Source organism: Triticum aestivum, chromosome 3D (genome assembly GCF_018294505.1).
Source record: "Triticum aestivum cultivar Chinese Spring chromosome 3D, IWGSC CS RefSeq v2.1, whole genome shotgun sequence".
Lineage (NCBI taxonomy): Eukaryota > Viridiplantae > Streptophyta > Magnoliopsida > Poales > Poaceae > Triticum > Triticum aestivum.
This window is the reverse complement of record NC_057802.1, coordinates 429176757-429189715: the sequence shown is the minus strand read 5'-3', so window position 1 is coordinate 429189715 and position 12959 is coordinate 429176757. Positions and strand designations below refer to the sequence as shown.

Here is a 12959-nt window from a genome sequence, read left to right as displayed (position 1 = left end):
TATGGAGCTTAGCCCTCCACAAAATTACCAAAATGGTAAGTGCCACACGTCAGGTGCGTGGCACTCCGGCCCTGACGTTTTTCGATGACAATTTCAATCATATAAGGATGGCAAATTCCAGTGATACACAGGCAAATTTCTGTCAAAAATAAACTGAAATGCGAAAGTTGCCATGCTTGCGAACTAAAGTTATCATCCGCACGTAACTAAACTTGCCCTCAAAAATGTTCGGAGTTACCATGTGCTCGTACCTGACGTTCGACACTTATCAGGGTCCAAAATTATTAGATGAGATTATTGAATGTACATGAAACTATTGGATGCTAGTGCATCTCAGTACACGAGGGGTAACTGTTACATGCACCACCAATCAAAAGTAACACGCCGACACAGGATAACAAATTAACGACAACAATTGTGGAAGAGATTCAAATTTAGACAAGCGCCGCAACACTAGTGGTGGGCCCATTCAGAGGAAGAGTGACAGATGGAGCGATCGACAAAGGCGATGGAGAGAGCTGAAGTGCAAGTGAGATTGAGGCACTCCAACCCCTGACAGGCAGCGGGTGGAGACGAGATCATTGGAGGGGAAAGATGTTGGTCCTGCTGCATGAAATAAATAAACGAATGGAACTTTGGAACAAATGAAGTATTTGAAAGAGAAAGATAAAAACAAATATTTAAAAAGTTCATATTTGCAAAGGCACTGGGGGAATATTGTACCTTTTCTCTTTATAGTTGCAAGTGTGGAAATTCTGTGAATTCCTTCCAGCGGATATGCTCAATCTTTGGCCAGCTTCCCCGTCAGGTGCTCTGCAGCTCTTCTGCAGGAGTTCAGAATTCCACACGACTATGTGCTGGAGGGAGGATGGCAGATCTGGTAAAGGTGATATATTGGGACACATGTGGATTTCGAGTTTCGTCAGGTTGGAGAAGCACTTCAGATTTCTTGGCAGGGAACTCATTTCGCAATCACATAACCTGAGGCACTTGACAGATGTGAAATCTGTTGATTCTTCGAATGAAACAGATGCCTCCTTGCATCCTTCAAGAGACAGAAATGGTGGAACTGTAAAACCTTCAGCCGAGAGCATGTGGTTGAGCATCATAAGGCTGCTAACATATAGTGATTTTTGTACCCGGAACTGTGAAATGCACTTCCCGTCGAGCTTCGGGACGTCTGTCAAATGTACATAGCGAAGTTGCAGGGAAGACAGTGCTTCAAGAAAGCACAGATCAGGGATACCTCCTAGTGATAGTGATTCAAGGGAGGTCAGGTGACCAATCGACAAGGATGCAGAGCTTCTGCACCCAAACATGGAAAGATTCATCAGGAATGGCAAGTCACAACTGAAGAAATTAGTTGTAACCATGCACCGCTGTATACGGAGCTTCCCAAGAGATAATGGCAAAAAATTTGCTCCATGTGCCAAGTCTAAAGAAGGGCAGTCAAACAATTGAATATCTGAAAGAGAGGTAGCAGCTCGTAACCCCCCTAATGATCTGAGACACCAGCAGGATGAAATGTAAAGGTCGTTGGGCTTTGTCAAATGTTGGAGAACCACTTGTGATGGAAATGTAGTTAAAGTCATGATCTCCATCAAGGACAAACGTCTCAGTGACGTGAGACCGTCAAGGCAAACAGCTAATGCCCCATCTGTAATACTGCATGAAGAAAGATGAAGTTGACGAAGACCAGATGGTGGAACCAAGGGCAAGCTGATGCTTCTTCCATAAATGAATCTCAGCCTCTGCTCGTGGCAACATATCCATGCGTTGATGGTATCATCTTTCAGCATTACCTCACCGTTCTCTCTTTCTACAGCATTTGCAATGATTTGAAGATGTGACATGTCAGCATCCATTAATGTCATCATTTGCTTCAGAGATGAATGTTCTGACGATAATGCTCTCTTGATATTAATATGCGATCTGGAATCCACCTCCCACAATGAAGCAAGTTGTGATGCCAAGTAGTCTGTTCTCATGATGTTCTTCCTCTGATCATGCTGTTCTAGCTCATCACTGGCAATAAACATAAGCAGTGGGCAACTGCTAATTGTTAAGTGCGTGAGGGCTGCTGGAAGATAAGATAATGTTTTCAGAGTCCAGATATTCTTGAGCTTCAGTTCAGAGCAATGCCTGAAGAGCTCGGTATTGAGTAGCAGGCCTTCTAACGCACTGCAATTGACGAGCTTAAAAGATTCCAAATTCTCAAAATGCAAACCCTCAAGTAGCCAACTTGGATACATGTCAGATTTGTAACCCTTGATTTTCAGGCCTTTCAGTTGAGGCGGTGGCATCAAGCCTTCTAGAATCTCCAACTGTAAACTATCATCTGCATTCATGCTATTATTGCAACCCCAGACAAGATTCAAGCTTCCAATATGACTTTTCTGATATAGCTTCGACTCTAAGGCTTCACCCTTTCCAGTGACATTCTCGAGATTTCTGACTCTTAAACTGCCACCAAGCTCTTTCATGTCTCTGAGCTGCCGCAACTCACATCCCTTCTGTTTTTGCACACAAAATTCTTTAAAATGCTGGAGCAAAGTTAGCTTGCCTATATAAGGGATTTGAGGCAGAGCTACTTCATACATCCTGTATCCCAGATCTTGATACCCTTCAAGATGCCGTAACTTGCTTAATTTGCATAGTTTGTGAGGCAAACTCTTAACTTTATGGTTTAACAGAAGTAACTGTAGGTGGTAAAGAGCACATAATGATCCAGGCAATTCGGCAATGGAAGTTCTAATGAGGTTTAAATACCGAAGGTGCTTCAGCTCACCAACAGATTCAGGTAGCTTGTTACTATTGTAGAAGCACAAATAGAGTACACGTAACTTCTTCAAGTTTTGCAGTACCTGATCGAAAACATCACTCACATCATCTGTAAGTGGGTCAATGCAGATAACAGTGCGCAAATGATGTAGCTTGCAGATACTGCGCTGATGTTGTTTCATACTCTTAACACGAACAGATAGATGACGAACGGTGCATGGTATTTCTGCCACCTTATCATCTTCTAATCTGAAGCAATCTTCTTTAGAGAGCAACTCTGCCAAATCATGAACAAGATCATGCATAATGTAGTATGTCTTCACAAATCTATCAGAAAATGGTTGCAGGAAAGACCCAGAAACCATCTCATTGAGGTAATCCTTTCCAACATCTACCATTCTCCTGTTCTGGTTGCATGGATCAACAAGCCCCTCCGCTATCAGCCAGTGAACCAACTCATCAATTTTATACTTGTGTCCTTGCGGAAACAAGCTGCAATATACAAAGCACCTCTGCAGACGTGGATCTAACTTCTGATAACTCCACAACAGAGCTGTTCTGGGCTCACCTAAATTCTCAATTTTTAAAGTTAGAGCATCTTTCCAGGCAGGAACATTCATTTTCCCTTTCAACTGGGAACCAACAACTTTTGCAGCCAAAGGAGACTGTCCAAGCCTTTTAACTATCTCCTCTGCAATCTCTTCTAGCCTTTCAAGCAAGGGAGGATCTCTGATTTGTGCTCCGGTGAAGGCATAGTATTTGAAGAGTGCCAAGAACTGAGTATCTTCCATGCTTTCCAAACGGAGCACCTTTTCACAGTTAAGAGCAGAAGGAAATGTATCCCGTCGAGAAGTTACCAAAACTTTGCTTCCATTGTGCTGAGAAACTAGAGGAGCTAACAGTTGGTCCCATTCCATCTGACTACTCGAATCATCAAACCAAACATCATCCAACACAAGCAAGAATTTCTCTGATTTTTGCAGTATGTCCCTTAATTGGCACTGCAGAGTATCCAGATTATCAACACGTGGGCACTCCCCCTTAGCTGCGGATTCGATAATCTCCCGTGTGTGACGATGGACATCAAGTTTGCGTGAGATGCAAACCCACATCCTGACATTAAAATGTTCTTGTACCCTCTTGTCATTGTAAACATGTTGTGCCAAGGTGGATTTTCCCATACCTCCTGCTCCGACAATGGCCAAACCCGCATATATAGCTGAATTAGCCTCAACGACAACCGCTGAGTAAGAAGGTTTATTATATCATCGCGATCCTTGTCACGGCCTATTACTTTCAGAGGTGGTAATGACGTGGCCTGAGGAACAATTTGGCTCTCTGCACTGTTGCCAGCTGGTACGCAAAGAAGCTCACGCAACTCCCTGCCTTTCACCAGAATGGCCTTCAGTTCATTCAGCTGGTGAAGTAGCTTCTTGTTCTTTGGGAGGAGATTAGATAACCTGTTAGAAGCAGCACGCAGAGGCTTCAAAATAGTGCTGGTTGATGAGGCACGGGGTAGCGAGGAATCTCTCCCACTCTTTGCTTTGCGCTCGAGGAGGTCGTACTCATGCATGTCCAGCAGGTCTTCGGCTTTGTAGAGGGCTTCTTTGAGCTCCTGGACCCATTTGTCCAACTTGACCCTGTGATTGCCCTTGTTAGCTGCTTCAATCATCAGCTCGAACTGCGGCATGATGGTGGTCTCCAGTTCATGGAGCTCGCTCGCCATGTCAACCCCAAGGTATTTTGAAGCATCCGCGAGGAGCTTCTTCAGGATCGGAGATGCTGCCAATTGCAAACCAACCAGCGCAACCCCTGTCATGGATTTGCGATTTTTTGGGGGTATTTTTCTGCTTCTTGACTTCTGAGAATGCACGGAATCGGGTATAGTGTAAAGACAAAAGACACAAAATGGGGGAAAGCTAGGAGGATATAAACAGGCAAGCAGGTAACATAACTCCAATGACAGATATTTTTTTTTCTCTCTTTCCTTTTTCTTGGGGGTGGGGTTGTGGCTACTTGGATAGTTGGATGCAGGAGGAGATGAAGAAGCGTTTATTCAGGGGAAATGGGCTGAACATTAACAGGTAGATCACGGTAAACAGGAGCAAAAACTTTATCCCCTCTTGCTTTTGACTTATTGTTTTTTCGGTATGGAATGACCCAAATAAATAAAAGAAGGGTGACAGAAGTGCTTCTGGAGGGGCAAACTGGCGGTCAAGGCAGCAATGGGTGAAAAGCCTGTAGAAGTGGGAAACAATAGATCAATTAGTGAATAGCAAAGAGAACAGAAACACAGCACAAAGGGCAGAGTTTTTTTTCTCCTTTTGTGCCACAGAAGTATTTCTAGAAGTAAAAAAAGATAAAGAGGGGGGAACCTAACAAGTTAAAACAGCAAAGGAACTTCTGGAGGTGCAAACACATGGTGAAGCAGCAACGGATGAAAAACCTGTAGAAATAGGAAATGACAGATAAATTAGTGAACTGCAAAGGGAAAATAAACACAACACAAAGGGCAGGTCTTCTTTGTTCTTTTGTTCCAGCACAAGTATTTCTAGAGGTCAAAGAAAGAGGGGCGGGGGCAACAACAAGTTAAAACATCAATGGAAGGATCTGAAGCTCACTCAGATGGTGGACCTTGGAATCAGAGTTACTGAAGCGGCATGGCAACGATGGCGGATGCAAGGTTGCTGGAGAGGCCGGTTGAAGCTAGTGTCGTATTACAAGAAAAATGAGATGCAGAACTCTCCAAGCAGCAGGTCAACACGACTATTGGTATGATCCAATGTACACAGCCCTGATCCAGCTACTTATCTTTTCTTAAATTGAGCTGAGCTGGGCCCGCTAAAAAAATTAAACAGTAACCACTTTGGATAGCTCTCTAATCAATAAAAAATGTGCAAGTGGCCTAGGCTACAACTGATAAAATAAAAACAAGTGACAGTTCCTTCATGTTATCAAACTATGAAATACCCGTTCAAAGAGCACCACTTGACATAGTTTCGTAGTTTCGAATAATCAGATGGTGATATTGGACCTGCTGTTAGCACATCAAAACCAACAAAGTCAATGAACTGGTGGCTTACATTACCTGCTTCTACCATTTTACTATGTGCCTGTTCGGCAATCCACCACTCCGAGAAATACGAGAATCTGCGGAGCGTCTGTTTCTCCGCTCCGTTGTTTTCAACTGGAACTCCGCCCGCTCCGGGAGCTGAGTCGTGGAGTGGAGAGACTTCGAACAGGCCCTATGTTTCAGTTCAGAAAGCTATGAGCAAGAATAAAATATGACTCTATTGGTCTTCGACTACAGGAAATCCATGAACATGTATATTTTGCAAATGGGTAGCACGATTTCCATCAAACTAGATGATATGATTCACCATCGGACTGGGTTCTGTGAAAACGCAAACCAGAGGAAGGTGAGATGAGCCTGGGAAAAATGTCCTGCCAAGCATGTCAGAATAATAATTAGCTTTTTCTTTTGTTCCGCACATATAATTCAGTAGAAGATCTGAGGTTCACATCTGAAAATTGCACTTGAATTGATTTTCAACCGGAACAAATTTGGCATGTTAAAATATCTGAAAATTTATTCAGCTTCCAAAGTTCAGAAAAATTGCGGAAGAACAGCAAAAGATCAGAAAAATAAAATTTACATTCATAAAACATAAGCCTGTTTAGAGGTTTTGGATGTCTATTTGGTAAAGGAAGAAAGCACACTAGTGAGCCAGTTTAAGGAATACGCATGTTAAGACAAATAAGCTGCATTACAGGCATATATGTTGTATTAGTTATCATTTCTTAAGGAAGAATTGGTAGATTAGCAGGCATATGCAAGCATTTTACATTGAATGGGCATCACAAACCAACACTGTACAATCAGCTCCAACTGCCCTGGATTAAAACAAGAGTGTTCATGCAAACTGAAAGATCATAATACACCAGGGCAGTGAAATATAAATTGACACTTATTGCTACATATTATCGACGGAGAAGAAACATATCCAATAGAAAGGACAAAGGCAAGCATTCTACCGTTGATGGATATCACAGAGAAACATCACACCACATATATTAATTATGCAACAGAATCTATCTGGGGATTTTTCGCAAAATTCGCTCTGTTATTGACAAAGAATAGAACACAATCCAAAATTACACATATATAGCACCCACGGTAGTGGTCAAAAGACAACATTGTAACAAAGTAGAAAACATAGGAACAGCTCAGAACAAAAACCAATCCTTTGATCACAAACAGCATTGGAAGCGAGGCCATAAACACACTGTACGCTGAATACAATCAAGGGTCCCTATAATCAGTATGAAACAATCGATCTGTAGGGGGGCAATTTTCCATAAGATTGGCATTGTTGTCCACAAACGATATAGCTTGAGCCAAATTACACATATGTATACCATTGCAAGACACGAGCATGACAAAACAGAAAAGAAGAACCAACTCTGAACCAAGCCGATCATTGTTCACAGGCCAGCAGTCTAAGGAATATGCATGTTAAGAGAAATAACCTGCATTACAGGCATATGTTCTACCCCCTCTGTAACTTTTTATAAGACGTTTTTAGAGTCCATGATAGTGTCAAAAAATGACTTATATTAAGTTACAGAGGGAATAGTAGTTATCATTTCCTAAGGAAGAAGTGTTCTACATTGAATGGACATCACAAACGAACATTGTACAATTGTACCGTATATAGCCAATATGCAACAGAATCCATCGATAAGAGTCAACTTTCCACCCAAAAAATGCATTTTTATCATTGACAAACAAGAGAGTATAATCCAAATTACACATATGGATGGCACTGCAGTAGTGATCCAATGACCACAGAGTACAAAGAAAGGAACAATTCAGAAGCAAAACTTACAAAACCATTATTGATATCGAGAAGTACACAGTTGGAATACACTATACGTACAAAACTATCAAATCAATGATACAATTTGGTTAAATCCAAGTGTAGACACATCATGACTTGTATTTTCATAACTGAACAGCCATGTATCTTTGGACCAGTCCAGGATAAGCAAGTGCACAAAGCGAAAACACCAATGCAATCAGCTCCAACTGCCCTAGATTAAAACGAGATTGTTCTTGCAAACTGAAAGATCTAATATCAACAGGACAGTAAAATATAAATTGACACTTATTGCTCCATATTATTGACCGAGAAGAAACATATCCAATAGAAAGGACAAAGGCAAGCATTCTACCATTGATGGACATCACGGAGAAACATCACACCACATATAATAATTATGCAAAAGAATCCATCTGGGGATTCTTCGTAAAATCCACTCTGTTATTGGCAAAGAATAGAACGCAATCCAAATTATACATATATAGCACCCACAGTAGTGATCAAAAGACAACATCGTAACAAAGTAGAAACAGATCAGAACAAAACCAATCCTTTGATCACAAACAGCAGTGGAAGCGAGGCCATAAACACACTGTACGCTGAATACAATCAAGGGTCCCTATAATCAGTATGAAAGAATCGATCTGTAGGGGGCAACTTTCCATAAGATTGGCATTGTTGTCGACAAACGATATAGCTTGAGCCAAATTACACATATGTATACCATTGCAAGACAAGAGCATGACAAAACAGAAAGAAGAAGCAACTCTGAACCAAGCCGATCATCGTTCACAGGCCAGCAGTGGGAAGCGAGGCCATAAACGCACTATAGGCTGATTCCAGATCAAAATTGAGCTGTCTGGCCTGCTGATCCGTGAGCTCGTCCCCAGCCCCCATCTTATGCAGCTTTGCGAGCCACTCGTTCACCTTGACCTTCCCCTCGAAGTCGGGCGGCAGGACGGTACCGAGCTTCCCCATGGAGGTGGAGAGGTCGTGGAGCAGGGGGCGGACCTGGTCGTTGGCGAGCATATTGAGCTTGACGGCGTCCATGGCGGTGATGAAGCTCTGGACGCACTGGGCGATGGCGGAGGCGGAGGCCGCGGTGGCGGGCGGCGCGGAGGAGGAGGCGGTGGCGGCGCGGAGCTCGATGGTGGCGGGGACGCCGGACTGGACGAGGCGGTTGAGGGCGGCTGGGCAGTCGAGGCGGTAGGCCTGCACGAAGCGCGGGATGGTGACGACCCCGGCGAGGGAGGAGGAGAGGGAGTTGAACTGGGAGATGAGCTTGAGGCAGTCGGCCTCGTAGTCGGCGGCGGAGACGAGGTCGCGGACGTAGGCGCGCTCCAGCTTCTCCGTGGCCTTGATGATCGCGTACAGGTCGGCCAGGCTCTCCAGGAGCTCCCGCTCGCGCTTGTCGTTCCACAGCTTCACCTCCATCGGGGCCGGCGAACGGCGTCCGTCTCCGGCCTCCCACCCTCCCTCCCTCTCCCCGGCGAGCGATTTGGGGGCTAGGGTTTCGTGGCGTCGCGCGAGATTGGGGGCGAGGGGGGACAGAGAGGGGAGGAAGCGGGGCGTGGGGAGGCTTGGGAGGACTTAGAACTACGAGGGGTTCCGTGTAAAATGTGGAGTCTTTGATGCTTCTCCGCACGCACGCTGTAGTCTGCAAGATCGCAACGCTCTGTCGCTGTGCACGCGTTTATGCTGCCTTTCTTCTTCTGAAGCTTTCTTTCGCCGCTAGTCGGCCAACCAAAAGCAAAAGATGAATGGAATTGCACGGCAGCTTCTCCTGCACTGTGGTTTACCGCCCCCTTCGTTTACAATCTTCAACGGTTGGCAAAGATGAATGGAAGATGTTTTTGATACTTTAATGTAGACTCCATCCAAACAGAAATGAGTGAATGAACACACTAAGACGAGGGAGTATTCATTATGTTCAACAATTACTAGTAAATCATCTCTTTAATAGGGTGTTATTAGGGTTGTCTCAATGTTTTTTCTAGAAATATGTATGGGTGCTTTTGCAACTCCCAGGTAAATTTCTGGCGTTGTCAATGGGCCAATAAATTTATTTTTGTCACTCTCTCCCTCTCTCCCGCTCTCTTACCTGTCGGGGTCACGCGGCACCACGAGGTAGCTCGAGCAGCACGGCGGAGTGTGGGGTTGGCGACGCATCGAGGTGGCTCGAGCGACGCGTCGGAGCTCCCGACCGGGTTTGGCGAGGAATGGTCAAGAAGGAGTAGGGTTGTGCCGGTGAATGCGGAGTGGGCAGATGACTCGATGGTCACTGGTATCAGGGCAGCATGCTCGCTAGAGCAGAGGGCGGCGGCGGGCGTGGGGATCAAATTTTCATCTATTGTCACCTGCCACGGCTTGGAAACAATAGTGAAGGTAGAACTATTTTTTTAGGTATGGCCGGCGCATGCAGCTACGCACACAACCAACACTGAGCGTGTAGATTTCATCAACTCCGAGGTGTATATATCATGAAGGTGAAATATTTTAAGGTGTGGTGGAGGCCTAACCTTGACATAATGTTGCCTCCACCACAACTAGGGGAATTGTTAGGGGAGATGCAACCCCACCCCACCAGAACCCCCTGTCCCTACCCCACATAAACCCCCTCCCCTTTATGGGGAGTTGGGGTCAATTTATTTGGAAACGGAGAGTTGTCTGAGGGTGTTTGGGGTCTAATTCTCGAAGCACGAATCAAAATATTGTGCAAATGGGAATAGCAAGTAGGTGACAACAATAAACTACTACGACGCGTACGAGAGAAATTGGTGTCTCCTTGTCCAATTGTTCATGGGATGCACACAATGCTACTGTATCATCCCGCCATGACACCGTAAGACGTGGCTCATCCAACCTAGTGAACAACTTCAGGTTTTTTATCTACCATGGAAAGACCGTAGGGCATCACACTCTCGCATTTGTGGCCGCCTTTTCTGACCTTTTTTCTAAAAGAAAAACGAGATTAATAAGTGTGATGTCGAGCAATGCGACAACTTCAACCTTCACAAATCCCCTTACTGGAGGTGAGATCATAGTGTGTGCTTTGGTCTTGTATAGCTTTGGTTAGTTCAATGTAACTAAATGTTGCAAACAAGAATATTTCACCGACACTATGGAGTCTTGTGTAAGTGCATCTAGTATTTAGTGTCCCTTAATGGATTTTGGATGATTAACCATAAAGCAGTTGACGGGCTAATGTATTTTTCACTATACGCAGGTGAAAATCCATGAGAATTAGGTTTAGTTTGTGGGTGGTGATCCCTAAAAATATTGTGAGAAGATTGATGTTTTTGAGTGCCATTGAAGACTTGGAAGTTGTTGTGTGGACTTTTGTATTTGAGTCGTAAGTTAAGCAAGATCGAAGTCTTCATGTTTGTGTTCAATCCAACATATTTCTCCGCCGAATTAGATTCGGAAATCTCCTTCCAAGCAACTCTTTTAGCTTCGGTGTCGAAGTTAAGTGATTACCTTTGATCCAATTTCGGATGTATATATAGCCATCCCTAGAGACCTTAGGATTTATCGGATCTAGAAACTGAATTCACCTTTGTAAGGAAATGTCTGGAAGTCTTTTTTATCGCAAATCATTTGAGTTTCCCGAACCAAGAAAGTATCGTGGAGGTTATAACAGTAAATAAATAGGCTAGAGTTAAGATTTTCACCTACATCCGTGTACGCGACTCGTGATTATAAATAGATAGAGCAACAATGCATCAATAAGTAATAAGATATACAATGAGAAAATAAATAAGTGGGTGATGCATCCTTGTGACACCACGATCGACTACTATCGCATTGAGGACTCATTGGGTTTTCTCAGTTATTAAGAATAAATCGGACCAACACATTAGTGCTTGATGAATGCATCATGTCTCCCCCCATATATTTAGTTCCGGTTGCCATATTGGCATTACTATCACCAATTTTGATATAGTCTTCCATTGTTCCATGTCCTTTAACTCTCCTTATACCGATCTTCGGTGTATCGCGTACTGGCAAGCCCTGAGATCGAGATAGAGACAAGAGACAAACAATTACATAAAAATATAATGGAAATCCATACCTTCAATCCCTTCTTGCGCATGCACTGGGTTGCGGGGCTATGACTCGCCCCTTAGCCAGAGCGAATTACGCACACATTGTTGTTGGGGAACGTAGCATGCAATTTCAAAAAAAAACTATGATCACGCAAGATCTATCTAGGAGATGCATAGCAACGAGAAGGGGAGAGTGTGTCCACGTGCCCTCGTAGACCGAAAGCGGAAGCGTTAGGTTAACGCGGTTGGTGTAGTTGAACGTCTTCACGATCCAACCGATCTTAGTACCGAACGTACGACACCTCCGAGTTCTGCACACGTTCAGCTCGATGACGTCCCTCGAACTCTTGATCCAGCAGAGGGTCGAGGGAGAGTTTCGTCAGCACGACGGCGTGGTGACGGTGATGGTGATGTGATCCGCGCAGGGCTTTGCCTAAGCACTACGACGCTATGACCGGAGGAGCAAACTGTGGAGAGAGACGCCGCACACGGCTTGGAATAATTGTTATGTCTCCAAGTATATACAGGAGGGAGAGGGAGGAGGCCGGCCCTAGGGGGCGCGCCATAAGGGGAGAGTCCTACTAGGACTCCCAGTCCTAGTAGGATTTGCCCCCCCTTCTTTTCCTTCTCATGGAGGGGGAAAGGGGGGAAGGAGAGGGAGTAGGAGAAGGAAAGGGGGGTGGCGCCCCTTCCCAAATCCAATTCGGCCTCCTCCCTTGTGGGGGCGCACCAGCCCCATGTGGGCTGGTTAGCCTCCCTCCTATGGACCATATCTTTCCCCGGGGGGTTCCGGTAACCCCTCCGGTACTCCGGTATGTACCTGATACACTCTGGAACCCCTCCGGTGTCCGAATAATACCTTCCAATATAACAGTCTTTACCTCTCGACCATTTCGAGACTCCTCGTCATGTTCGTGATCTCATCCGGGACTCCGAACAATCTTCGGTCACCAAAACACATAACTCATAATACAAATCGTCATCGAACGTTAAGCGTGCGGACCCTACGGGTTCGAGAACTATGTAGACATGACCGAGACACATATCCGGTCAATAACCAATAGCGGAACCTGGATGCTCATATTGGTTCCTACATATTCTACGAAGATCTTTATCGGTCAAACCGCAATGACAACATACGTCATTCCCTTTGTCATCGGTATGTTACTTGCCCGAGATTTGATCGTCGGTATCCTTATACCTAGTTCAATCTCATTACCGGCAAGTCTCTTTACTCGTTCGTAATGCA

The 12959-nt window shown here is 44.7% G+C and overlaps 1 protein-coding gene and 1 pseudogene across 1 annotated transcript; both read right to left on the bottom strand.

Annotated features, from left to right (window-relative positions):
* Positions 1-286: 286 nt before the first annotated feature.
* Positions 287-4825, bottom strand: LOC123079380 (disease resistance protein RGA2-like; annotated as a pseudogene).
* Positions 4826-8180: 3355 nt separating this feature from the next.
* On the bottom strand, positions 8181-9254 carry LOC123079382 (vacuolar protein sorting-associated protein 28 homolog 1). Its single transcript, XM_044502151.1, has one exon. It carries the CDS (start codon positions 9096-9098, stop codon positions 8454-8456), a length of 645 nt encoding a protein of 214 aa, XP_044358086.1. The 5' UTR covers positions 9099-9254; the 3' UTR covers positions 8181-8453.
* Between the last annotated feature and the right edge of the window lie 3705 nt (positions 9255-12959).